Consider the following 23653-nt stretch of genomic DNA (forward strand, 5'->3'; position numbering starts at 1 on the left):
ATATTCGTTTGAATTTATATATAGTTGTTATTATTTTTAGTCCTAAAAAATCCGATAAATTATATGACTATCATGTATGTATCAAATAATAAGACATGGGATAATGGTGGGCCATGTGATAATACAAGTTGCATAACTGTGGATCAATCAGCAATCCAATTCTGTTAATATCTTTCGTGTTTCTCGCACACCCAACCTAACATCCGAGCCTTCGGTGAAGTGCAACATTACACACTGTCCTTGCTTGTGTAGTAGCCATTCTGTCCACTATGGGAATACCATTTCTTACACGTCATTTGTATCCGTTTGCCGAGGCCGTCATATTGGGAAAGTCCCAGGAAGTCCAGCACAAACAAACAGAACATGTTGAGGCTGTTGTAATAGATGGACCAAGTCTTGTTTACCATGTCTCCACGCGCCTGTTATCGCTGTCGAATACTTTCTCACAGCCAACCTGCGATGAAGTAAGCTGTGCGGTGATGGTCTACCTCTTGCAACTGAACATGCTCGGTGTGAAAATGTACAGTATATAGTCCATTGTGTTTCATATAATAGGCCGTGTTGAAACTAAATTCTTGATAGACATAAGATATACTTTGACGGGGCGTTACCTGATGAGAAACGGGAAACGCGCCTTGCTCGACTGGAGAGGTCAAGAAAAAAACTTGTGACGCTCCGGACCAATTCACCACAATGCTTTCAAAAGTCTAGTAGCTCACCCAGGTCTCGCACAATAAGCCCGAAGAACATTTTGCAGAGAAGGAGCCTACCGGCAAAATATGCTAATATTCCCGAAAATCCCTTTATCGTTCCTGCGGTCTTCGAAGATCTCAAAGATCGATGGTGCAAGAAGAACATAAACAGCGTGGTAAAAGACGTTGCAGACCTGGATACTGCTTCCTTAAGCGATTTTCCCTGGAGAGATGCTGTCATGATGGTCCCAGGTGAAGCAGATACATATTGCGCCCATGTTGCTAGGCTCACCGGTTGTGCTATACTCACTAATGACTCGGATCTACTGCTTCATGACCTTGGAAAACATGGTTCCGTCGTCCTAATGGATTCAATTGAGCCGTGGACGTGCGAAATCTCTCGACATAAGCACACCTTGATCCGAGCTTTAAGACTGTGTCCAAACCTAGTCGCAAATCGGCTAGGTCTGACAAGCTTGCTTCCTTTGGCTTACGAGTTGAAAAGTCATCCGGACACTGGTTTGAAGCAGATAATACAGCAATCAAAGGATAAAGAAGAATCCTTCGAACATATACCGGGATATTGTCACTTTGTGGAAGAATATAAAAGCAGACCAAGCCTTTCCCAGGAAATGCTATGTGAAAGCTATCCCCAACACTTTGATCCAAGAATATCAGAGCTATTCTCATTGCGTGGGAGAATTCAGGACTCCTCAGGACAGTTATACATGTATCTCGTCCTTCTGAATGAGGACCCTGCGCGACAATGTGCATGGGCTCAGGGCAAGCTGTATAGAAGCATGGCGTATACCGCTCTCAATATATCTTTCTCTGCTGACGAGAGCATAGCTTTCGTCGACGAGTATGTCCGACGAGGAAGTAGAATTACGACAGACCGCATACCACTGGGAAATAGGGAGTGGCTTCTGCTGGAAATGAGTTCACTATGTTCACTTTTGGACACAGTACATCTTCAGTCGCGGCTTGAAACTGCTTCGCCAGCATATTGGAGAATCCTCGCATTCTATATAATTCACTATGAGCAAACCGGTTCTGCTATCAATTATACGGAGCATTTAAGGCGACTGTTAATGTTGGGAAACGGTGACAACCTTGACTGGGCTGATGTCCATCTAATGGCGCAGATGCAATCCGTGCTATATTCATTGAGGATTCTCAGACAAATCCTTGGATTTACAGGGTTTACCGACGATCTGACACTTCGAACTAGGACTATATTGGATAATTTGCCCCCCCTCCATATTTTGATGAGGCCTGTACACGAGATGACTCAGGAATTTCGCACTGATTGCTCCGTCAGTGACCTTGTAGATCGGCTGGTTAAGCTCTTGGGAAATAGCTCATATGAAGAAGACTCCCCAGACTACATGGCCGAGTCGCACACAGGTCGACATGAGTCTGCATCGTCACCCACAGAAGTTAATGGATCTGGGGATGCCCGAGCTGGTCGATCTACCAGGACGCTAGCTAACATGTACGAATTACTTTCAGAGCAATGAATTCACATCCCTATGTACCGATACATCACTATACATCGAATTGTGCTATAATGAAGACCATTCATGTTAGCTCGTGTGGCCCAACTTTCCAAAAAAGTAGATACGAAAATACCATCAGCGTGTAGACCGCAAGAACCCAACTACTCCTCTGCAGTAACCGACCAATCCAGCCAAGCGCTCTGCCTCCCGCTGCAGTGCCTGTCTCCATCCAGTAAGGGCAGATTTCAAAGCGTTTTCGTCGTCCACATTGGTACCAGAGCATTCTGCCACAATATCGGCATGTATTCTCAGAAAGACTGCCATCCATGTGTTGACGAGCTCAAAGTCTCTTCTCGATCCCAGGCGAGTAGATAACGCGGAGACAAAGGCGGATAGCTCAGAGTAACCGTCTCGTACCTGTGGATCCAGTGACCTAATCTCAAGATCTGCCTTTGCTGGAGGCATACCTTTCAAGTGCTCAACAAACGAATCGAAGTTTCCCGAGACATAGCCTGAATGTAGAAGATCAGTGAAACGCGTGCTCATAATTCCAGACGTATCCTTGGAATTGTGGAGTTTCGCGATTCGCGAGCGCTCAGCAACCGTGCCCTCACTTGATGTATTCGGGTCACTATCAGGGAGCTTTTGTTCACCGGCAGCTGGAAGAAAGAATGGAGCCTTCTGGGGGGCTTTTGGTGGTTCTTTAGGTTTGTTGCGTTCCTGGCAGAGGTCAGAAGCTAATCATAAGGCCAAGGCGAGGCACATTATATATTTGATGAACCTGCAGCTGTAACAGCAAATAGCGGGAAAGGGCTCACCTTGATTAAGTTCAGCTGAAGCAACGTTTGCCACTTGCTCTTAGGAACAACACTAAGAGTGACCATATCCCCGTTGAGCTGTTCGATGGATGGTAACGGGCCGTCCACTTCTGCTTCATCAGAGCCATCTGAAAATGCTGCTTCGATAACTCCAGGATAGCCGTCGTTGGAAGAAGTGGGGATGTGAACATTTGTCATGGCATGCTCATCCACATTCCGCGTTGAGATAGGTACAAACAAACTTTTGTTGGACCAAAGGCTGATCCCTACCCCGTCAGCATGTGCAGTAGCCAAGAACTCGCCCGTTGAGGACATCGCCAAAGAGGTGCAAGTGCTTGAGGCGCGGAATACATCAATGAGATGGCCCGTTGGTAAATCCCAAACGCGGATTGTAGAGTCCATGGAAGCTGCAATGATCCAGCGTCCATCGGTTGAGAAAGTGAAATCATTGATTTGGCCCACGCATCCCCAAAATTCACGAATGACTTTCTTGGTTTCAACATCAACAACGCGAATTGAGAGGTCGTCACAGCTAAATGCAACAAGCTCGTTTGTGTGGTTGCTTCGAAGTCCAATGATAGAAGTCATAGGATACCAATCAAGCTGATCAACCAGGTGACCCGACACTAGGTCCCAAAACTGATTTGGAATGACAATTTCAGTACAATCTAGATCAGGCACAGAGGGGAGTTAGTCTTACCTTGACTTTACCGTCGAGTCCACAACTAATAACAGTGCGATTCAGTCCATCAATCATCAAGCCAGTGACTGCTTTGGTGTGTTTAATATCATGGCTCTCAGAGATGGGCGACGGAGTAGGCCGTTGTTTAAGATCACCCTTGGGAGACTTGGCTGGGAAACTCTGCCTGTATAGACCAGATTGCATGTTGAACATGTCAATGGTACCTCCCGCAGACCCAATTATTGCGAAGGTTCCGCAACGTGAAAGAGCCACACTCTATCACAGACACATCAGAAAGAAGTTCTCGATATACGGAGGTATTTGCTTACCTTGACTTCAGTTCCATCGCTGGTTTCGAACGCCCAACGCCCGGCTTTCTTTTTGCCCCAGAACCATGTTCGAGCATATTTATCTCCACGATGGCCAGTAACTATACTTTCCCAGCCCGTCTTGCTCGAATCTTCTGCTCTTGTTGTTTTAGGATTCGCCCAGATGGGGCCGGACGTCGTGGTACCCATCCCGCCATCGCGGTTCAGGGAGCAGGCGATACAGGTAATTTCCGGTGCCCGGAAGTCGGTTTCCACATTAGCATGCGTGACGCCAGTATAGGTGCTGGGTGCACCCCTTCTTTTGGACTTGTGTTCAACGGCTCCCTGAGAGATCTCGGTGTTCTGGCTATCCTTCCGTACACTGAAACCCCAGAGGCTGCAATCCTTACTAGCGCTCAGCAACCACTTTCCACTGAATTCAGAGCCATCAGACCCTGAAGGCAAGAACTCTAGGGCAGTAATTGCAGCCGAATGCCCACTTCTTATGTGAAGAGGCCTGGGGATATGCGAGAATGGAATTTCATCGAAAATCCATGTCTTGAGAGAATTATCTTTCCCAGATGAGACCAGGACAGGCTGGCCGTCCAAGAACTGTAAATGGCTTATTCCCGAACCCGACTCACCAGCGAGTGCATGTGCCCGACGGAGGACGCCCATCGCCCTTCCACCGTTGTTCAGGTCCCATATAGTGACATCACCACTTTCAACAGAACCAGTCACCATCATGCCAGCAGTTCGTCCATGTTCGCCCGCACCTAGGCCATCTTGCCGAAAGGCGAGCGATGTGACGCAGTCCATTTGTGGAGAGCCTGCACGCAAGGTCATAGCCAGTTGGCATGTCTCAACATTACAGATAGAGAGTGCCCCACTCTTGTATGCAATGGCAATCAGGGATAACGCGGGTGTTGGTTGAAGAGCAGTCACTGCACCTGCATGTGCTGACATTGGGGGCATTGAATATACTAGCCTCCCGGTCTTTACATTCCAGATGTCAACCTTTCCGTCACATCTGCCAACGAATACTTTGTTGAGGTATGTCGGCATGTTGCAGATTTGACCGGCATATACCGGTCCATCTGAAAGGTTACTGACACGTTGAGGTCTGAGAGTCGTGTAGTGTTGATACGAGGCATTTTTCCACACTTGAATGCACCTGCTGCTGCAGCCAACAATCCATGTGCCGAATACAAGCAGCCGTTCAATGGGCTCCGAAAACCCAGCAGGCACTTCTAAAGACGCAACTTTTTTACCTCTCTTGAACACCCATATACCCCCTTCCGAGCCGGGGCGAAGATTTCCCCATGCTGCAAAGATCCTGTCTTGCCAAGCACAAGTAGCAGTGATGATATCTGGCGTCTGAGGGCGACTAATGAATACCAAGTTGAGACCTCGCTTCAGATCGTAGGTCTGCAAGCAGCGCCCTACAGATGTGGTGATTTGGAATGTCGCTTTGCCTAGGCGGACAGAGGTGAAGGGAACTTCGGTTGATACCAGTCCTAAAGTCTGCATTAGAATTAGTATATTTCATTATATAACATCTGGGCAGCTAGCAAGCCTCCAGATAAAAACGTTCGTCAAAGTAAGGTTTTTTTTGGCTTACCCGGAAGGGCGAAAAGATTTTAGATCCAGGCGTTCGCGGGGATTTCTCAGTTTCCTCTGCGACTGTTCTCTTTTGCCGTTTTGCCAGAGGCAAATCAAAGCCATCATCTTTCAAAGACGGCATTATTCGTTTATTTCAACTGTAATTGAGTGAACGAGGCGCCAGAAAGCTAATGGTATCTAAAGTAAATATTTCTGGAGGCATATCTGCGACGGAATTATTGTATCTCCGGCTTACAGGAACCTCTCCTATTGGTCCAAATTACAGTGTGCGCAAGTACGACTACTACTTACTAGTACTCGATAGGTACTGCGTCTGTAACTACTGGATGACAATATTATGGACTACTCTTGCGGAAACATTTTTTAGAATTTTTTAAGGAAATTCAATCATATTACTCTACCTTGAGATTCTGTACTACTCTGGTTCAGGTGTCTTTTGAAAGTAAATTACACTAACCAGTCACAGTCACATGATCTATATCACTTGGTTCTTCCGTAATGATAATTACCACAGACAATGTAATAAAGTAAAGCTCTTTATTTGAGGGTATACACTATTTTCATACATGAACGTCTTTATGTACGTAGGCTTTCAAGTCATATGTGACAGTCGTATATGACTTGTTGTACTTCTTACGATTCCATAGCATGCACATATACCCTGCTGATTGGTATGGTACTGCGGAGGCAATGGCTCAGCAATTGAAACATTCTTTTTGATTACTTTGGTAGCACTAAGCATAGCTTTGCTTAACTGCCTGATCTTGAATCATCTACTAATATCATCTCTTGCAAAGCTAGAAAGTAAGGCCTAAATATTCTCGATTTACGAATCACGCAATTAGTTTTAGAGCGGTTCGATGAACCAATGATGTATGTGGAACGCCACTGTAAAACAGACGACTTTGTAAGTCATGCTAGTCCTCCGTAGGTTGGCCACGCTGATCGGTGGACTAGACAATATTCTACGACGTACTGCAATCTCTAGGGCGTCTACACGTAAAAAGTACCAAAGTATTCATTGTCTGCCCCTTTCAGAGATAAGTAGAATAATACTCTACCCCTCTTGACCCACAAACCCACAAATCGACCAAAATGTGGTTAAGCTGCAGAACGTGATTTGGCAGTTCAATCAAGGTAGGTACTTAGTTGATGCTACTACTATAAGTAGTAACTATTGCTTCGTGAGGCAATCAATGGTATGGTAGTAGTACTTATTCGATATGGTTGTATTGTGAGCACCTCCAAACAGATTCATTATATTCTTACGCTTACTTTGGTACAAAGGCAAGGCAACAGACAAACCGAATTCGCCATTGCCTATAGGCCTGTGTACTGTGTGTATGCTGGGAACGAGTTGGACCGGGGGTGACAATAATAAATTGTTGGTGATCCGAGTTGTGGATCTAAATGGCTAGACTCCGCACTGCATGCATTAGCTTAATACTCAAGTCGCACTGTATGTAAGTATAGTTATACACTGTATGGAGTTCCAAGCAGAACAATATATCTGCGGAATGTGCTCTGTAGACCTTCAAAACCTAAATTATCTTTCAGTTAGCAACTCTGATTACAATTCTATAGTACTGAACGCAGCCCGCAATCCTCAGTGGATTTAGTAGTATTGACCAGAAGGCCAACCTGCGATTTGCCTTAAGCTGGACCCGGCACAACGGGAAGGTCAATACGTACGTACCCACAATGCACAATCGCTCCTGCTGGATAACCACAGGGTTTAATTGCGCCACTTTCACAGCGGTCGCCAACGGGCCAGATTCAATTGAAAGAAAGCGAGGATAGAAACAATTCCGATCTATTTCTCTTTTCTTTTCTTTTCTCTTTTCTCACTTATTATATTTTATATCATTTTTCCCTTTCGAGGCAAAGGATCAACAAACAAATTGGACACCAAGAACATATTTTCTGAGACGAAAATACGTCATTCACTGACTTTTCGTTATCTGTTGACTCCACGTTCGGCAAGCTCCTACCCAGAACCTGATCAGTGCCATCCTGTGACCAAGCTCATTTTATCCGACATCTTCGTGCCAAATTTCTAAGCCTCATGTTCAATGGATATCAGTGAGCCCATTGTCTCTCTTTCTAGTGACGGTGGCACCACAGTCCCCAGTATGGAAGCGAAGCCAGACTCCGGAGCATCGTCGCCGAGTGTAGGCTCTGATCGCATAGACAAAGGCTCCTTCAGCCTCCTCTCTGAACCAACCGCCCCAAATTCTTCGAAGGGAAACACCAATGGCGTGCAGGTCCAAGGATCCCAGCCGTACCAATTCGAAAGTTCTTCAAGTAACTGGAACGTTGGACAAGGCCCTAACCCTTCAGTCCGCTCATCTAGTCGAGCGCCCAGAAGGCTCAGTGGGAGCACGGCTGCAAGCTCCATCAGTGAAGCTGAAGTCTCCGGAACACCGCACCTTGGAAGAATTGGTGTCTGTGCATTGGACGTGAAAGCTCGCAGCAAGCCTAGCCAAAACATATTGACGCGTCTTCAGTCCAAAGGTGGATTCGAAGTGATTGTCTTTGGTGACAAGGTGATCCTCGACGAAGCTGTAGAGAATTGGCCTATCTGCGAATACCTGATAGCGTTCTTTTCTGATGGGTTTCCGCTGGACAAAGCTATCGCATATGCAAGACTTCGAAAGCCATTTTGTGTCAATGATCTTCCCATGCAGAAGGTATTATGGGACCGGCGTCTCTGCTTGAAGATACTAGATCAGATGAGCGTCCCAACACCCAAGAGACTGGAGGTTAACCGAGACGGAGGGCCTACCCTGGAATCCCCAGAACTCGCCGAGCATGTATATAATCTGACAGGAGTGAAACTCGAGGGTCCCAGTGACGGCACTGGTGGAGGAGCCTCGAGAACAATGAACGTGAGGATGTCTGACGATGGCGATTCTCTTATTGTTGACGGCAAGGTTTTCAGAAAACCTTTCGTTGAGAAGCCAGTAAACGGGGAAGACCACAATATTCATATATACTTCCCTAATGACCAGCAATATAGTGGCGGTGGTAGAAGGCTATTTCGAAAGGTCGGGAACAAAAGCTCCGAATACGACCCCGACCTTACCGTCCCCCGATCAGTCACAGAAACGGATACAAGCTACATCTATGAACAGTTCCTGAGGGTCGATAATTCAGAGGACGTCAAAGCCTATACAGTCGGTCCAGATTTCTGCCATGCAGAGACGCGGAAGTCTCCTGTGGTTGACGGACTCGTTCGCCGCAATACCCATGGAAAGGAGCTCAGGTATATAACAAAATTGAGCAAGGATGAAGCAGCTATTGCTTCTAAAATATCAAATGGATTTGGCCAGAGAATATGCGGGTTCGACATGCTTCGCGTGGGGGAGAAAAGTTATGTGATTGACGTTAACGGCTGGAGCTTTGTCAAAGACAACAATGACTATTACGACAGATGCGCTGCTATTCTGAGAGACACTTTCCTGAATGAAAGGCGCAAACTCGAAGGAATTATTGAGCCCGTCGATGCTATTCCTGCTGATTCTGGACATTCTTGGAGACATTCCATGTCTCACAGACACACCCTGAAGACCCTTTTGAAATCTCCAAGTGCATCGAAGCTTCATGGGAGCCAAGCCGGCCTAAGAAGTTCTGACACAGGCTCGTCTGATTCCATTGTTTCGCGACCAATAACTTCATCATCCGCGGAGAAGGTCGACAATGGAAACGGCCATGCAGACCCTAGTGGGCTTGATAAACTCGCGCACCCCAAGATCTATACTTCGCAGAACTCTAAGTCGTCAATATTACCAGTGGATCTGCCTACCGAGGGCCTGCCGCCGCCGCCGCCGCCAGCTTCGAAACACTCATGGAAACTCAAGGGAATGGTAGCAGTCATTAGACACGCAGATCGCACACCCAAGCAGAAGTTTAAATTTACGTTTCACAGCCAGCCTTTCATTGACTTGCTCAAAGGCCATCAAGAAGAGGTAGTGATAAAGGGTGAGGCTGCATTGGCAAGCGTTTCGGATGCGGTCAAGGTTGCCATGGACCAGAATCTTGAAGATATGGACAAGTTAAAGCTGCTCCGAACGTCACTTGAGAAGAAAGGTGGCTGGCCAGGGACTAAGGTCCAAATCAAACCAATGTTTCGCAAGCGGAAGCCAGAAGAGCTACGCGGGCAGACTTCGTCGGTCCTCCCGACATCCCCTTCTGAGCCACCGCAGCATGAATTACTTGTATCTACGCAAGACCAGCATTCCGCAGAAAATGATCAACTCAGTCGGCCTCAAACGCGGAGTGACTCGATATCCGGTGCAACCTTTTCGAGATTCTCTGCCGCAGAAAACGACCTGATCCTAGACAAACTCCAACTCGTGATCAAGTGGGGTGGAGAACCAACGCATGCAGCACGCTATCAATCGCAGGATTTAGGGCTTAACATGCGTGATGATCTGAAGCTCATGAACAAGGAAGCATTGAATAATGTCCGCATATATACAAGCTCTGAACGAAGAGTGAGCACGAGTGGTAAGTCAAGACAATGTTCTTTCTGGTCTTATTCTAATGAGTAAAATAGCCCAAATATGGGCTTGCTCCTTTCTCGATCAGAAGGAGCTTCCCGAAAATTTCATACAAGTCCGAAAAGATCTTCTGGATGACTCGAATGCTGCCAAGGATCTCATGGATAAGGTGAAGAAGAAGCTAAAGCTCCTTCTAAGGGAAGGATCCGCGCCCTCGCAGTTTACGTGGCCGAAGGACAATATCCCGGAACCATCAGTCGTGCTAGCTACTGTCGTTGAACTGATGAAGTTTCATCGGGATGTCATGAGACACAATTTCCGCAGATTTGACGAATCATCGTCTCAGCCTTCTGGGACAGATGAAATAAATGACGGCTGCCCATCCTTCCAGCCTAACACAGGATGCGAAAAGCCTTCTTTGTCTTCCATTCAAGGAAGATGGTGTACAGGTGAAGATCCCATGCTTTTCAAAGAACGATGGGAGAAGCTTTTTGCCGAATTTTGCGATACAGAGAAGGTTGATCCCAGTAAACTTTCTGAGCTTTACGACAGCATGAAGTTCGATGCCCTTCATAACCGACAATTCTTAGAATGGGTCTTTATGCCACCCGATAGCGACGATAGTGAAGACGAAAAGCATCATTATACCCCGAAGAATACCAGACGAGATGATTCTGTCAGCCCTAACAATGAGAGTGACAATGATAAAAATGAAGAACAAACAGAAGGCTCTCTTTTTGCCCATCGGTTCGGATGGAAGAAGCGCATGCATGCATTCGAACTAATGCCACACTTCAGGGCACTTGATGACAGTTACGACCACTATTTCAAGTTATATCCAGGCTCCAGCTCAACGAAGGCTAAGATTGACGGGAGACTTTCGAAACTGAGGGAGCTATATAAACTGGCCAAGGTACTCTTTGATTATGTGACACCGCAGGAATATGGGATAACGGACACGGAGAAATTGGAAATTGGCCTCTTGACATCCTTGCCACTCTTGCAAGGAATAGTGAGGGATTTGGAAGAGGTCCAGGCTTCGCCGGACGCAAAGTCTTTCTTCTACTTCACGAAGGAGTCACACATTTATACTCTTTTAAACTGCATCTTAGAAGGGGGGATACAGACCAAGATAGCCAGGACTGCCATTCCCGAGCTGGACTACTTATCTCAGATCTGCTTCGAGCTCTATGAGGCCAAAGACTGTGAATCTTCAACAAATTCCTACTCGATTCGGATATCAATAAGCCCTGGTTGTCATGCTTTTGATCCACTGGACGTGCAACTCGATTCCCGGCATGCCATTGGATGTGCACCAAGGAGGAGCTTGACTGCCCATCAGGACTGGAAAGAGGTTATCGAGACCTTGAAGGCGAGATTCGACACGTAAGTTACGCCCTCAAGCGCTATACATGAAATTGATACTTTTATACTGATCAGTCACTATCATCTTCCAGAGTAAAGCTTCCTAAGACATTCATCGCAGTGAACCTTAGTGATAAGCACGGATCACACTCTTGACGAGAATTCCATATATAATGGTTTCATACACGGGTTTGAGTTCCTGCCATACAGAATTTGTGGCTGTATGGTCTCTCCTCTTTCCCGTGTGCATTCTCTTGAGCAGGTCCCCTGGTATTAGGCTCATCTACACAGGATGTTGCGGTGCGACACATATTTCCGAGCAAACCCTTTCATGTAGAACAATCTATAGCTTACCAGCGAAAATGGCGAAACAATTATGGGGTCTTAGTTGGTCGATTTACTTGGTGCCCGGATTGATGACATGAAAGTGTTAGTGTGCCCCGCTCTTAGAGCTACTTGGGTCTAGATAGATAGTCCCGCTTAGGAAGCTGACATCCATGGACATTCCTATATATTCCGGCGTGGTCCTGACCTTCTTAGGCCGTTAGTCTACTGCTTATTGCTTCTTTTCTGCTTCTTTTCACGCTCCTTAAGCCCATTCCATTTTTTTTTTCCGGATAGGTGACCTTCGAAACGTTCGCCCCACATGTCATCTTCTGTTGTATATACTGTCGACGTTGAGTGCTCTAATGACTCTGGTGCACACAAAGATAACATCCGGTGCATATCCCAACACGATCAAAATGAATTAATAATCGCCTGTGATAGCATTATCTCCATAGTGCCCCCAAAAAAGGATGGGGATAAATTGTATCGCCTGCTATTCTTCCGGGATGACGACGACACATGCGACCATGAGAGCAAACACACGTTACTCGAAAGCATCCAGCTAGCTACTTTACCTCCACAATTGCAAAAGCACCTGTTTACGGAGTTGCCGCCTTATCTACGCTCCTCTGGTCCTGAAGGGGCGAAAATAGATATTATTGTTTCTACCACATCTGGAACAGGAACAGGGGCGAGCTTCTGTAGCAACATCCTACGGCCGTTACTGTCATACATCGGAGTAGCAGATTATGAGCTCCATGAGACGAAGTCGACTCAAACTATCACAGATTTATGCTACGAAAAGTTCATTCCACGTGCCAAGCAAAGACTTCCGCAGACAATTATTCTCCTCTCAGGTGATGGAGGCCTAACCGACATAATTGATGCCTTCCACAGTACCCTGGAGAGTCTTCTCGTGCCTCCAACCATTGCTCTCATCCCCACTGGAACAGGAAATGCTATGGCGAATTCAATAGGATTGTTGACGTACCCAACGGCTAGTTTGGTAGCATTATTACAAGGAACACCGACTGGTGTACCTACATTTGTCGCCGAACTTTCACCGGGAGCGAGATGTATTATTGACGAAGGCCGTGAAAGAGTTCCCATTACACGCAATTCGGCGAGCTTTCAAGGAACCCCCAAGGTTTACGGTGGCGTTGTTGCGAGTTGGGGTCTTCATGCGGCATTGGTTGCCGATAGCGATACTGTTCAGTATCGCAAGTTTGGAGCCGATAGGTTCAAGCTAGCCGCAAAAGAATTGCTCTACCCTTCTGACAGTGCCGAACCCCATAAGTTTAGCGGCAAGGTTACACTTTTCAAGTTGGACGACCAAAGTAGGAGCAGGCGCGAAGAACTGCTGGCGTGCACCGAGCATATGTATGTGTTGGCTAGTCTTGTCTCGAGTCTCGAGAGAAATTTCATGATTTCTCCGTGCTCAAGGCCTTTGGACGGTCGGCTGTGGATGGTTCATTTTGCGCCAATGTCATCATCAAAGGTTATGCAAGTTATGGCTTCTGCATACCAGGCGGGGCAGCACGTGGAGGATGAAAGTGTCTCTTATGGTGAGATTGAAGGATTCCGGATTGAATTTCGTGAAGCAGACGAGAGATGGAGGCGGATCTGCATCGATGGAAAGATCATCGCGGTTGAAGATGGTGGTTGGGTGGAAATACATAAAACTTCCAGGGCCTTACTTACGATATTGCAGCACCAGAAGGCCTCGCCCGGGATTTAATGACGATTGAGATAGTTACCATGAAAGGATAAATTAGTTGCAGAGGTCAAGCCTGGGGTGGCCACTGCCATAGCCCCTGGCTCAATTACATTGTACGTTTGAAGTAGTTAAGCTTTGAAGGTCTGGCCACCCGACCCGTTAGTTAGTTACTAACTAACGTAATCAACGGTTGGACGGCCCACACGGTTGGGCGGCCCATCTGGTTATCCATATAAAAATGCTTTTTTGGATCTATTATATCTCAACCAATACTGAAGCTAATTAGTTCTAACTTCATGTATAGATAATAGACATCATAAGGAATAGTATATGATTTTTTCAAAATTTTTCAAATTTTTCTTATATATATTATATCAATATATTTAAAATTACAGATAAAATACATATACTGTATTATAGTCAGATACTTTTCATATTTATATAGATTTCTGAGGAGTATTAAATGGTTATTTATATTATTTATAATCTATTCATGCAATATTGAGTCTTTTAGACTTATAATGGTTGATTTATCTTGTGTTCAAAAAAGCATCTTTTGTATAGTATTACCAGATGGGCCGCCCAACCGTGTGGGCCGTCCAACCGTTGATTACGTTATGTAGTTAACTGCACTGAGTGACTAATGGTTATTGCTTGTAACGTATTCCACAATCGCGCGGCCCATCAAATAATGCTATATAAAAGCTATTTTTTTAATCTCTGATATCTCAACCATTATGTCATCATATGACTTTATCTGAAGAAATAGATTATAATAATCAAAAATATATTTTTAATATTTTTTTTCAGATTTTAATAACCATATATAATGGCTGGTAATATAAAATACCTGTAATTTACTTGTAATTTAAGAAGATTTCTAGATTAATTATAAATAAATTATTTAAAGGAATATTTGAATATTTCTAATATATTCATTTTATTATTATTAATCTCTATTTATCATTTTAGACTTATATAAAGTGTAGTTATTGAGATATCATAATCATTATAAAAAATAAATACTGTATAGTTTTACAAGATGGGCCGCGCGATTGTGGAATACGTTAGTTAGTTACCGCAATTCAGTTTCGGAGGGTTCTAGCGTGATATGAATGCACTGACTGGACCAGGGTCCAGTGGAGACTACTTATCCATACCTCTTCGTAGCTTTCTAGAGCCAATCTGATTATTATACCTCTCAGAAGCGCTACTTGTCCGAGCTATTCGATGGGGGACGTCGTCTCTCTTTTTTGGGGGGGTTAACCATAGAAGTGATTTGAACAAGGGAATAAAAGTAGAAATACCAGGCAGAATATCTGCTACCACTAGTACGTATTTGGCGAGCAGAATAGGAGAAGAAAGGCGGTCATGCTAGTGCGGACGGAAACGAAGAACTTATTAGTTAAAGTATAGTGTAAGTAGTAATCCTAGCACTTTATTTGACAGTCCTCCCGTCCAGTCAGGGGATACTACACTTTCAGCCATGGCATAATGGACGTATCGGGTGACCGGGCAGCATCTTCTTTTACACCGATCTGCAGGCCTTTCATTGATAGCTTTAATGAAACACATACTTTATCTATCTCCCTGGACATAGTCGGCCACCTGCCATATACCCTTATCTGACGTTCAGAGAACCGGTCAGTCATCGTCTACGATGGTAATATATATACTTGTCTCCCATGTTCATATCTCCACGAACATATTCCGCATCGCAAACACCAGATCAAGGGCTTCGCTTGGCCGCCAGTGAAAACCAACTGAAGTATCATACGCTTCAAGGGTGGCGTGCAGACGCGACAGTTGCTAGCCGAGCTCCTGAAATGTTACTGATTCATCAGGCCGGCAGTGTTCGTGTCGGCGAGATAATCAGGTTTGTGACCTTCATCCCTTGGCTCCTCCCTCATCATAGAAGCTATGCTACATGCAAAACCTGTTACTTATTGAACCTGCCGAAATAGATACACGTTGACGTACACACCTGCGGCAGACAACATCCGCCCTCCTCCGGATAAGCTACACGTCAAGGTTAAGAATACATCTGCGCTGCCCCTACGAGCTGCATATCTACATGGCCCGTACACTCTCTATGCGTCATGTTATCCATCCACGTACGACCCGAATATTGGCGTCGACCAACAAGAATCAGAGTGTATTCCACAATACGAACCGTATCTCAAAGCCGGGGGCAGTTGGAATGCGGCCTTAATTGTACCCCAGAATACTTGCCACGATCGAGGAGAAATCCACTACAAATCTGAGAAAAGTACGACCTGGGTCATTGAAATTATATCTCAAGTCGTATTCTCGAGCACTGCAACCGTCAATTTCGAGCTGCTAGTTGGTCGTGATGAGAATTCGGTAGAATCACTAGCTACGGGTGTATCCTTTGGTGCCGGGCTACCGAAGGCTGCTCAGTTGCATGAACACTGGTCAGTTGAGACAAGGGGCAAGCAGGTGCTTGCTACCAAGGGCGTCTACTCTCGTTCTATAACTTTACTATTGGACGACACTGCTAGTCTCTGGAACACACCGCATCTTCCACCAGTGGGCTCTCATGATGAGCAGACTTCAGCAACAAACGGTGATAACCAAAGCCAGCCGACTAAAGACAAACAGATGAAAAGAATTCACCTTGTTGTGTTGACCCATGGACTACACAGCAATCTGGGGGCAGACATGCTTTACCTGAAAGAGAGCATTGATGCTGCCGTGAGGATGGCTAAAAGTAAGGCGAAAGCTAAAGGTCAGGGACACGGAGATCAGCAAAATGCCGAAGCATACCCAGCAATGGAAAGGTAAGCGGAGCGTTGGTGCGCCACATGCGAATGCTGCAGCGACCTATTTATTACAGTTATCGGTTGCCTTGCGCGAAACTTTCCACACATGGCTTACAACAAATGTTCTTTTCCTTGTTCTTACGGACTCTTTACTTCCGAATTCTCCTCCTCTTCCGCACTTTGATTATCATCTTTTCAAGAAAGAAAATTCAATGACTCACAGGATGAATTGCTAACTTAAGCCTATAGTAGGCCAGATTGTGAAGACAGCGAGAACGACGATGAGCAGGTAATAGTAAGGGGCTTTCCCGGAAATGCAACCCGCACAGAGCGTGGTATACAGTACCTTGGCAAACGTCTCGCAAAATATGTTCTGCGAATCGCATGTCCGGAGCAGCCTTTCGGTTCCCAGAAAGGTGTAGGAAAGAATCCAGCGCCGTTTTCGCCGTGGAAGCGAGCCACTGGAGAGCCTTCTCAACATGACCAGTCTCGCGACATGTACGGAGAACCGTCGCTCTCTCGGAATGGTGGTTATCAGGTCACCAGTATCAGCTTTGTCGGTCATTCACTTGGCGGTCTCGTTCAAACGTACGCGATCGCCTATATTCAAAAACACTTCCCTGACTTCTTCGACAAAATTAGACCGGTGAATTTCATAGCCCTGGCAACCCCATTTCTTGGTCTAAGTAATGAGAATCCGGTGTATGTTCGTTTTGCCTTAGATTTGGGACTTGTTGGTCGGACAGGCCAGGATTTAGGGCTTAGCTGGACAGCACCAAGGGTGAGGGGTGGCTGGGAGACTTTGATAGGAGGAAGGGGGCATTCTGTAAACTCCCAAGGAGTTTCAGACGCTCGTTCCAAGCCTTTGCTGAGGGTGCTTCCTTGTGGTCCCGCCCATGAGGTTCTTACAAAATTTCAACGCCGCACAATTTATTCCAATGTTGTAAATGATGGAATAGTACCTCTGCGGACCTCTTGTTTGCTCTTTCTTGACTGGAAAGGGCTTGACAGGGTTGAAAAGGCTAGGAGGGAAAATGGCATTGTGGGCACCATGGCCGAATGGGGCTGGGCAGAATTGACAGGAGCTAATTCAAATTCTTCACGGACCCATCTGACCAGCGAGGTAGAACTGACAATCACCAATGAGCAGAGCAGCTATGGCAATGGGGCTCGGTCAACAACAGACGATGCCTCTGCGGAACAAGATGTTACAATCGCGGCTGGTGTTACAAGCTGTACAACTAACCCCCCGTCATTTGAACAGCATCGGTATCCTGCTTCGCCTGGAAACAGTGTAAATACTACTCCCAGACAGGTCTTGTCTCGATCTACGTCTATGGGCCCATTGTCCAAGATGTTTTCAATTTTGCGACCGAAGGAGACAGCCAGAACACAGTCGGGAAATAAACAAACGAGGATATACAAGCGCAGCCAAACCGTTGACACGCTTGGTGGTATGGAGAGCCCAACCGTTGCCAGTTCTTGCGCTCAGGGACCCTCTGCTGCTGGCGACTTCCATGATTACGGGCCTCATACCCCTCCCCAAACTACGTTCTTCGAATCAGCTAGTGATCTTCTTATGCCGCCTCTTCCTTCCATAGACTTTATACTCGATCCCGCTAAGAGGCCGAGAACAATATTCCATGATCGCATCTACAACCCCGAAGATATACCGCCCCCGATGGCGCCTAAGCGGCGAGCATTGACATTGGGATCTCTACAACAAAAACCATCGAATGCACAACCTGCTCCGAGAGTTGATTCCCGGGAAAAGTCACTTCCCGTCAACGAAACTGAGAGTGGCCTTAGGCTTGAAGAAAAAATCGCTAGAGCTTATCACCGTGATTTGTCATGGCGCAAAGTCCTTGTCCGCCTTGAGCCTGACGCTCACAACAACATTATTGTACGGCGAATGTTCACCAATGCCTATGGCTGGCCTGTTGTGCAACACCTCGTCAATACCCATTTCGGACCCCCATCAATAGCTCGCTACAATGATGCAAATGGACAGTGTGCTGACCCGTTGAATGCATCGGCAACCGAAACTGAAAGCTCGAAGAATAGTGATGAACCTCGAGCCACTTTACAAGAACCACAATTGGATACATGAAGTTTGTTGCCAATGTTATACATACTGAAAGGCTGAACACTCATTTCAGGTCTAGACCCTAACCCACATACAGTTCGGGGTCAAAATAAAGGAATCTATGAGCCGATACTGGTTTCTTTTGAATTTCTCGCGTTCCATGGGTTCATGCTTCTGTTGGGATCTTGAGGCTTGCCAAGGATTGCTCAACATGTACGCCAATATGTGTTGATTGCTTTTCGATTCGTATGATAGGTCTCCTATCAGAGCTGGGGCTGAGGAGGAAAGTGCTGGCTGCGTCCATATATATATATTCAGCTGAAGACACAAATACTTGCGCATGTAGAGATGCATATGTACGTCATATAGTATATAGTATTGTAATTTTACTCATTCACAGCACAGTATATTTGCACACCGTAAACGATGATACTGATCTGAGACATAGCTGACTCACGGTAGACCGAAGCATTTGATCCGCTAAGTGCAGGTATCAATATTCAAAACTTCCCTGAATGTGCCCCCAAAACTCCTTAATGAGCTCCAGCCTGCTGTTCTCATCGGAGCATGCTCTAACAGCAAGGTATCTTCTTCCATCGAGAGTTGCTTCCCACGTTCCTGGGTTTCCATCTATCATGACACCACCTGCTTCGGTCAGTATTACCCAGCCTGCACAAACATCCCAGGCCCAGCAACCCCCTTCCCAGTATATGTCTAAAGTCCCAGCTGCGACAGCACAGAGGTTCAGCGCCGCAGAACCCATGCTGCGCATCGAACGGACCATTGCACCGCCATCTTCCTTTGCTCGGCCGAGTTTCTCGAAAGTTCGCACCTTTGTTTCCCAATTGGCACCTGTCCTCTCCGAGCCCCACTCAATACCGACGAGTGAATTCTCCAGGCCTTTCAATGGCCCTATATCATCGCCCTTTAAGGGAAGCTTGGTGGTGCGGTTCAAGTATGACCCACGGCCTTGTATTGCAGAATAAAGAGTGCGTGTTAAAGGGTTGAAGACGACACCTACAATGGGTACACGGCGAACAGCGAATCCAAGAGAAATACAGGAGCAGGGAAATCCATGCACGAAATTGACCGTACCATCGATAGGATCAACTACAAACGTGGGTGCATCGGTTAGGGGATGGGCTGGGTCATAGGTCTCCTCTCCATGAAACCTGTCGGTCATGTAAGTCAAGAACAACATCGAGTTGAAAGTAAGATGGTGTCAGTGAGAGTGAGTGTAGTGGGCCGCACTTTAGAGCGCAGGTAGGTGAGGAATGGACCATGAAGCATGGTTGTTGGGGAAAGGGGGATGATAAATAAGTCCGTATAGACCTACTGGTATGATGGATATTTCTCCATTAAGGCAGAGGATATCATAGTTTCAACGGCTTTATCATATCGAGTGACGATATCAGCAGCTAAAAGGATGGGGTTAGCGGGGCTTCGTTCATCTGCACGACCAAACCGCATAGCTACATTGCGTGTACATCAAGCTGGTGGGGCATATATAGTAGTCTTACAATTCATCTTTGATCCAGTACTATCATCGGTAGGTAGAGCGCTGTTGATGATATCCCCAGCACGGAATGCCAGGCTGATCAGGTAATCATGGATCTCGTCAAGATCAATGGGTTTGCCGTCATGTTGGTAAAATTTAGGAGCCATGGTTCTCATGCATAGGAAGGGAGTTCGAAGGAAATGGAAAAGTGTCTGACTTTAGTGGATGCTCCGTTTGTACAGTGGGATGGGCACCAATTTATGGATTAAATACCAGGGTACGAGGAAGAGAGATACAAGATGGTGAGGAGGTCTTCAGATCGAACGAGAAGCCGCTCACGCGTGAGAACGGAGAGGGGCCCCCGAACCTTGTCTGTCTGATGCTTTTGGTTTTAGCCATGCCCGGCTCGGGCCGCCGAATGTACTGAGCCTATTTCATCTAGTCTACGTATGTGAGGGGTAGGACCTTCCTTTGTTGGCAGGTCGGTTGACTGCGTGTCCTGGCGGTAGTGATATTGAACTCGGTCGTGAGTACCACATCTACGAGACTTGTAGATTGCTGGGAAATCTAAGTTTGAATGTCCTGTAGTCTAATTTCGAATATAGGTAAACCCAAACTATGTTGAAGAGTGGACTGGCCGGTTCGGCATCCGTGGCTCTGTGCCCGCAGATGTCATTCTGCATCCATGAATCAGGAGAGTGTTGCGCAATGCCAGTGAGGAAGAAGATCATTTTTGCGCCAAGGTCCAACTCTACTTATGATATCTATTCGTATCCGAGTGACTACCCGACATTTCAACAATTGTCATCACTGGCTGGAGGCCCTAACGCTCTGGCTCAGTTCTTTTTTTTTTTTTTTTAAGAGGGCCCTTAGCACTAATTGACAGCATCCAAACAGTGCAGCCTGGATGGTGGTCTGACCAAGGATACTGAATACCAAATAATTCTTGGTGCTTCACAAGCCTTATTGCCACCTCAATTTTGACTGGAGATCAATGACCCGGGCCCAGTTCTTTGTTCGATATACTTAGAACCTATTTATAGCTGTCAAGCAGTGTTTACTGGGTTGTGGTCTCATCCGGGGCATTGGATGATAAATGCTTCGTAAAGCCCATCAAGCCGTTTCACCACGAGTTTATCAGACCAATGGCCATCGCATCTTCACGAAATGCTATGCCGCCATCATAGCAATATACAACAACATTCCGAGGCTTTACTCGCTCCATTACCAGGAGGCGGTGATGAGAAAGTCTCTGTTAATGCTGCTGGTCTAAACCGGGAGGAGATTCGTCAAGAAGCTACCCGGAAAAGCATTAGTGAACTGCGTTCGGTCCCCAGCAGCAGAGTCTGGATTACCACCAACAGATACTGCACCATCGAAAATAGCATGAACAGGCTGGAAAGATGCACAATATTTGGCATTGATATTACCAGGCAGGTAGGTATTTGTCGCATGAGAGTCCTGAGCATGATGCTATTGTCCTAGATATCCCCCGCATGCAGGGCAAAGGCCTACTGTCCAGGCCAGTAAAAGGGGTACCTGGTGTTGATGTGGCAAGAAACCGAGATGAAAAACTTTGGGATGACTTCCCTTTCATACCAGACATGGCAGACTACTGGATTAACGGGTTCGTGACAATGTCTAGGACCTAGCGGCTTAACTTGACCTCCTTTCTCTCGCTGAAGTGGCCTCAACTCGAGTCTGTAAGGATCAACTCTGCCGGATTGCCGCCTTCCTGCTCCGCGTTACTTTGGAGGAAAGAAATAGATCACCGCCCCATTAATAGGACAGACGAAGAAGACCCATTGCGCACGATGAAGTGGGTTTCAATGGCAGACTTGCTGCCCTCTGCCTACGCGTGGTTTAACGGGCTGGCGGGAAACTTGCCTAATTGGCGAAATCTCGTGAAACGATAGCCCGAGTTTGATTAGGCGCGGTGACTGGCAATTCAATGAATGGCAAATAGCACAGCAGCCGCAGCCCGGCTTCACTCCTTGGAGGTGATTGTTCTGGCCTGAAGAAGTCGTTGAGGCCACACGGGAACGAAGGTGAGGAAGACGAGAAGGAGAAGGAAGGCGAAGATGCCGGCATCAATGAGAAAGTGGACAAAGCGAGTGCGGTGGGTAAGGACTCCGTTTAGGATTGCTCCCTTCCATGTTGTATTGACTCACCCTTGCAACTCCCCCCTGCCTTGATGCTGTCGCAGCTCCCTGGAGCGTCAATAGTACATTGTGCGTCTTCTTGTAAGTCAGCATGCGCACAATCATGCTAGATTCGATAACACATTTTTATGGCCCTAGGGCTCTCAGTCCTTAATTGATCAAATGGTGACAATAGGGTTGACTTCTGTCTCTGTGACAACCATATAATTTTGTATACATCGCCGGGCACGCAACTCGGAAGAGAGGGGTCACCGCCCAGCCCAGTATTAGAAGGTCCTCCTCTCAATCACGAGCAGTGTCTAATACCGCGCGTTTATTTTACCGAAATCCAGTAGTCTGTCTTGATACTTATATATAGAAACTTCACATGAATGTAGTATCTCAAGCCAGATTGAACAGGAGGAACCTACTATGGCTGGATGGCTACCCAATCGAGTGGGCGGTACCGAAGTCTGAAATAGTTGACCCCCACCAGCCGGCGGGGAAAAGAAGACGAAGAAAAGGAAGAGAAAGCACGTATTACATTGATTTCAGCGTGTGCAAATTGTCGCCTCTTTTACCTCTTCCATCAGCTTGAAGTTGAGAACCCTTTAACATGCCGACAGAGCTAGAAGAGGTAGGTAGAACCACGCCTTTGGACTGAAAGGAAGCCCAGGGTCCTCAGTTTGGAGACTGATGTATTCGCATCGATCAGCTTGTTGAATTCCTCCACCATGGAAACACCCCGATCAGACAGATTGGTAAGCTACAGATTGCATAGACTTCTGCTTCTTAGACCGCAGGTTTCTGCTATCTTCATATCTCGCCATCTTCCGAGGCATACATCAGCGTCATTCTAACGTCTGGTCTTTTCAGCATGCGAAAATCTAGTTGGCTTTTCGGTCTCACAACCAGAACTTTTCAAACGCCACCAGCTTCTACCAGTCCGTGACTTGAAGCTTTTGGTCCGCGACTACACAGTCAGTACTCGGGTCCTTCATTTGTGCCGACAAACATTGATTAAGGCATTCGCTGATCTTCTTCCGACCCCGAAAGCCTATCGCCAAAAATGCGATAACAATACTTATCAACCTTTCGGCCGATGATGAAGTCTTAGCGGCTCTTGCGGAAGACGATGCTTTCGTCGAAACCCTCTTAGTTAAATTGACGGTGAGTTGTTTAATTGATATCAATATCTGCATAGCGGCCTAACACCCAATTCTACAGAATGTCAAGGAGCCGAATGCGGATGATGTCGCCATGTTGTTCGCCAACCTCGCGAAATCAGAAAAGATGAAAAAATTGCTCGCGCTGAAACGGAAGGTTCCTGAGGGGGTATCCAGTTCTGCTAATGCGATCGATCAGCTGATGGACTGTTTCGTCAAAGGGGCCGAGGGCACCCTTAACAAAAACGCCAATTTCGACTATCTGTCCTATTTGTTTGCTGATCTCTCAAAATATGAGGAAGGGCGGGCCTATTTCACTACAAAGCAAGAGTACGATGATGTTGTGCCGGTGACGAAACTAACCGTGTTCACGGAACACACGAGTGGGATCCGGAGAAAGGGAGTCGCGTCAACTATCAAAAACGTCGCATTTGACCTGCCTTTCC

The 23653-nt window shown here is 46.4% G+C and overlaps 6 protein-coding genes across 6 annotated transcripts; 4 read left to right on the forward strand and 2 right to left on the reverse strand.

Annotated features, from left to right (window-relative positions):
- Nucleotides 1-269: 269 nt before the first annotated feature.
- On the forward strand, nucleotides 270-2212 carry AKAW2_20195S (uncharacterized protein; the record flags this gene model as incomplete). The annotated part of the gene is made up of 2 exons (XM_041684882.1): nucleotides 270-520; nucleotides 583-2212. The coding sequence occupies 2 exons, from the start codon at nucleotides 270-272 to the stop codon at nucleotides 2210-2212; spliced, it is 1881 nt and encodes a 626-aa protein (XP_041539021.1).
- Nucleotides 2213-2326: 114 nt separating this feature from the next.
- AKAW2_20196A (rRNA-processing protein UTP21) lies at nucleotides 2327-5743 on the reverse strand (the record flags this gene model as incomplete). The annotated part of the gene is made up of 5 exons (XM_041684883.1): nucleotides 2327-2911; nucleotides 3010-3648; nucleotides 3710-3967; nucleotides 4021-5523; nucleotides 5621-5743. The coding sequence occupies 5 exons, from the start codon at nucleotides 5741-5743 to the stop codon at nucleotides 2327-2329; spliced, it is 3108 nt and encodes a 1035-aa protein (XP_041539022.1).
- Nucleotides 5744-7694: 1951 nt separating this feature from the next.
- Nucleotides 7695-11645, forward strand: AKAW2_20197S (inositol polyphosphate kinase VIP1; the record flags this gene model as incomplete). The annotated part of the gene is made up of 3 exons (XM_041684884.1): nucleotides 7695-10131; nucleotides 10181-11510; nucleotides 11582-11645. 3 exons carry the CDS (start codon nucleotides 7695-7697, stop codon nucleotides 11643-11645), a joined length of 3831 nt encoding a protein of 1276 aa, XP_041539023.1.
- Nucleotides 11646-12135: 490 nt separating this feature from the next.
- AKAW2_20198S (diacylglycerol/lipid kinase family protein) lies at nucleotides 12136-13554 on the forward strand (the record flags this gene model as incomplete). Its single annotated transcript, XM_041684885.1, has 1 exon — nucleotides 12136-13554. The coding sequence occupies one exon, from the start codon at nucleotides 12136-12138 to the stop codon at nucleotides 13552-13554; it is 1419 nt and encodes a 472-aa protein (XP_041539024.1).
- Nucleotides 13555-15218: 1664 nt separating this feature from the next.
- AKAW2_20199S (lipase ROG1 family protein) lies at nucleotides 15219-18426 on the forward strand (the record flags this gene model as incomplete). Its single annotated transcript, XM_041684886.1, has 3 exons — nucleotides 15219-15409; nucleotides 15498-16334; nucleotides 16566-18426. 3 exons carry the CDS (start codon nucleotides 15219-15221, stop codon nucleotides 18424-18426), a joined length of 2889 nt encoding a protein of 962 aa, XP_041539025.1.
- Nucleotides 18427-18895: 469 nt separating this feature from the next.
- Nucleotides 18896-20076, reverse strand: AKAW2_20200A (inositol monophosphatase family protein; the record flags this gene model as incomplete). Its single annotated transcript, XM_041684887.1, has 3 exons — nucleotides 18896-19574; nucleotides 19739-19820; nucleotides 19923-20076. The coding sequence occupies 3 exons, from the start codon at nucleotides 20074-20076 to the stop codon at nucleotides 18896-18898; spliced, it is 915 nt and encodes a 304-aa protein (XP_041539026.1).
- Nucleotides 20077-23653: the final 3577 nt, after the last annotated feature.

Source organism: Aspergillus luchuensis, chromosome 2 (genome assembly GCF_016861625.1).
Source record: "Aspergillus luchuensis IFO 4308 DNA, chromosome 2, nearly complete sequence".
Classification (NCBI taxonomy): domain Eukaryota; kingdom Fungi; phylum Ascomycota; class Eurotiomycetes; order Eurotiales; family Aspergillaceae; genus Aspergillus; species Aspergillus luchuensis.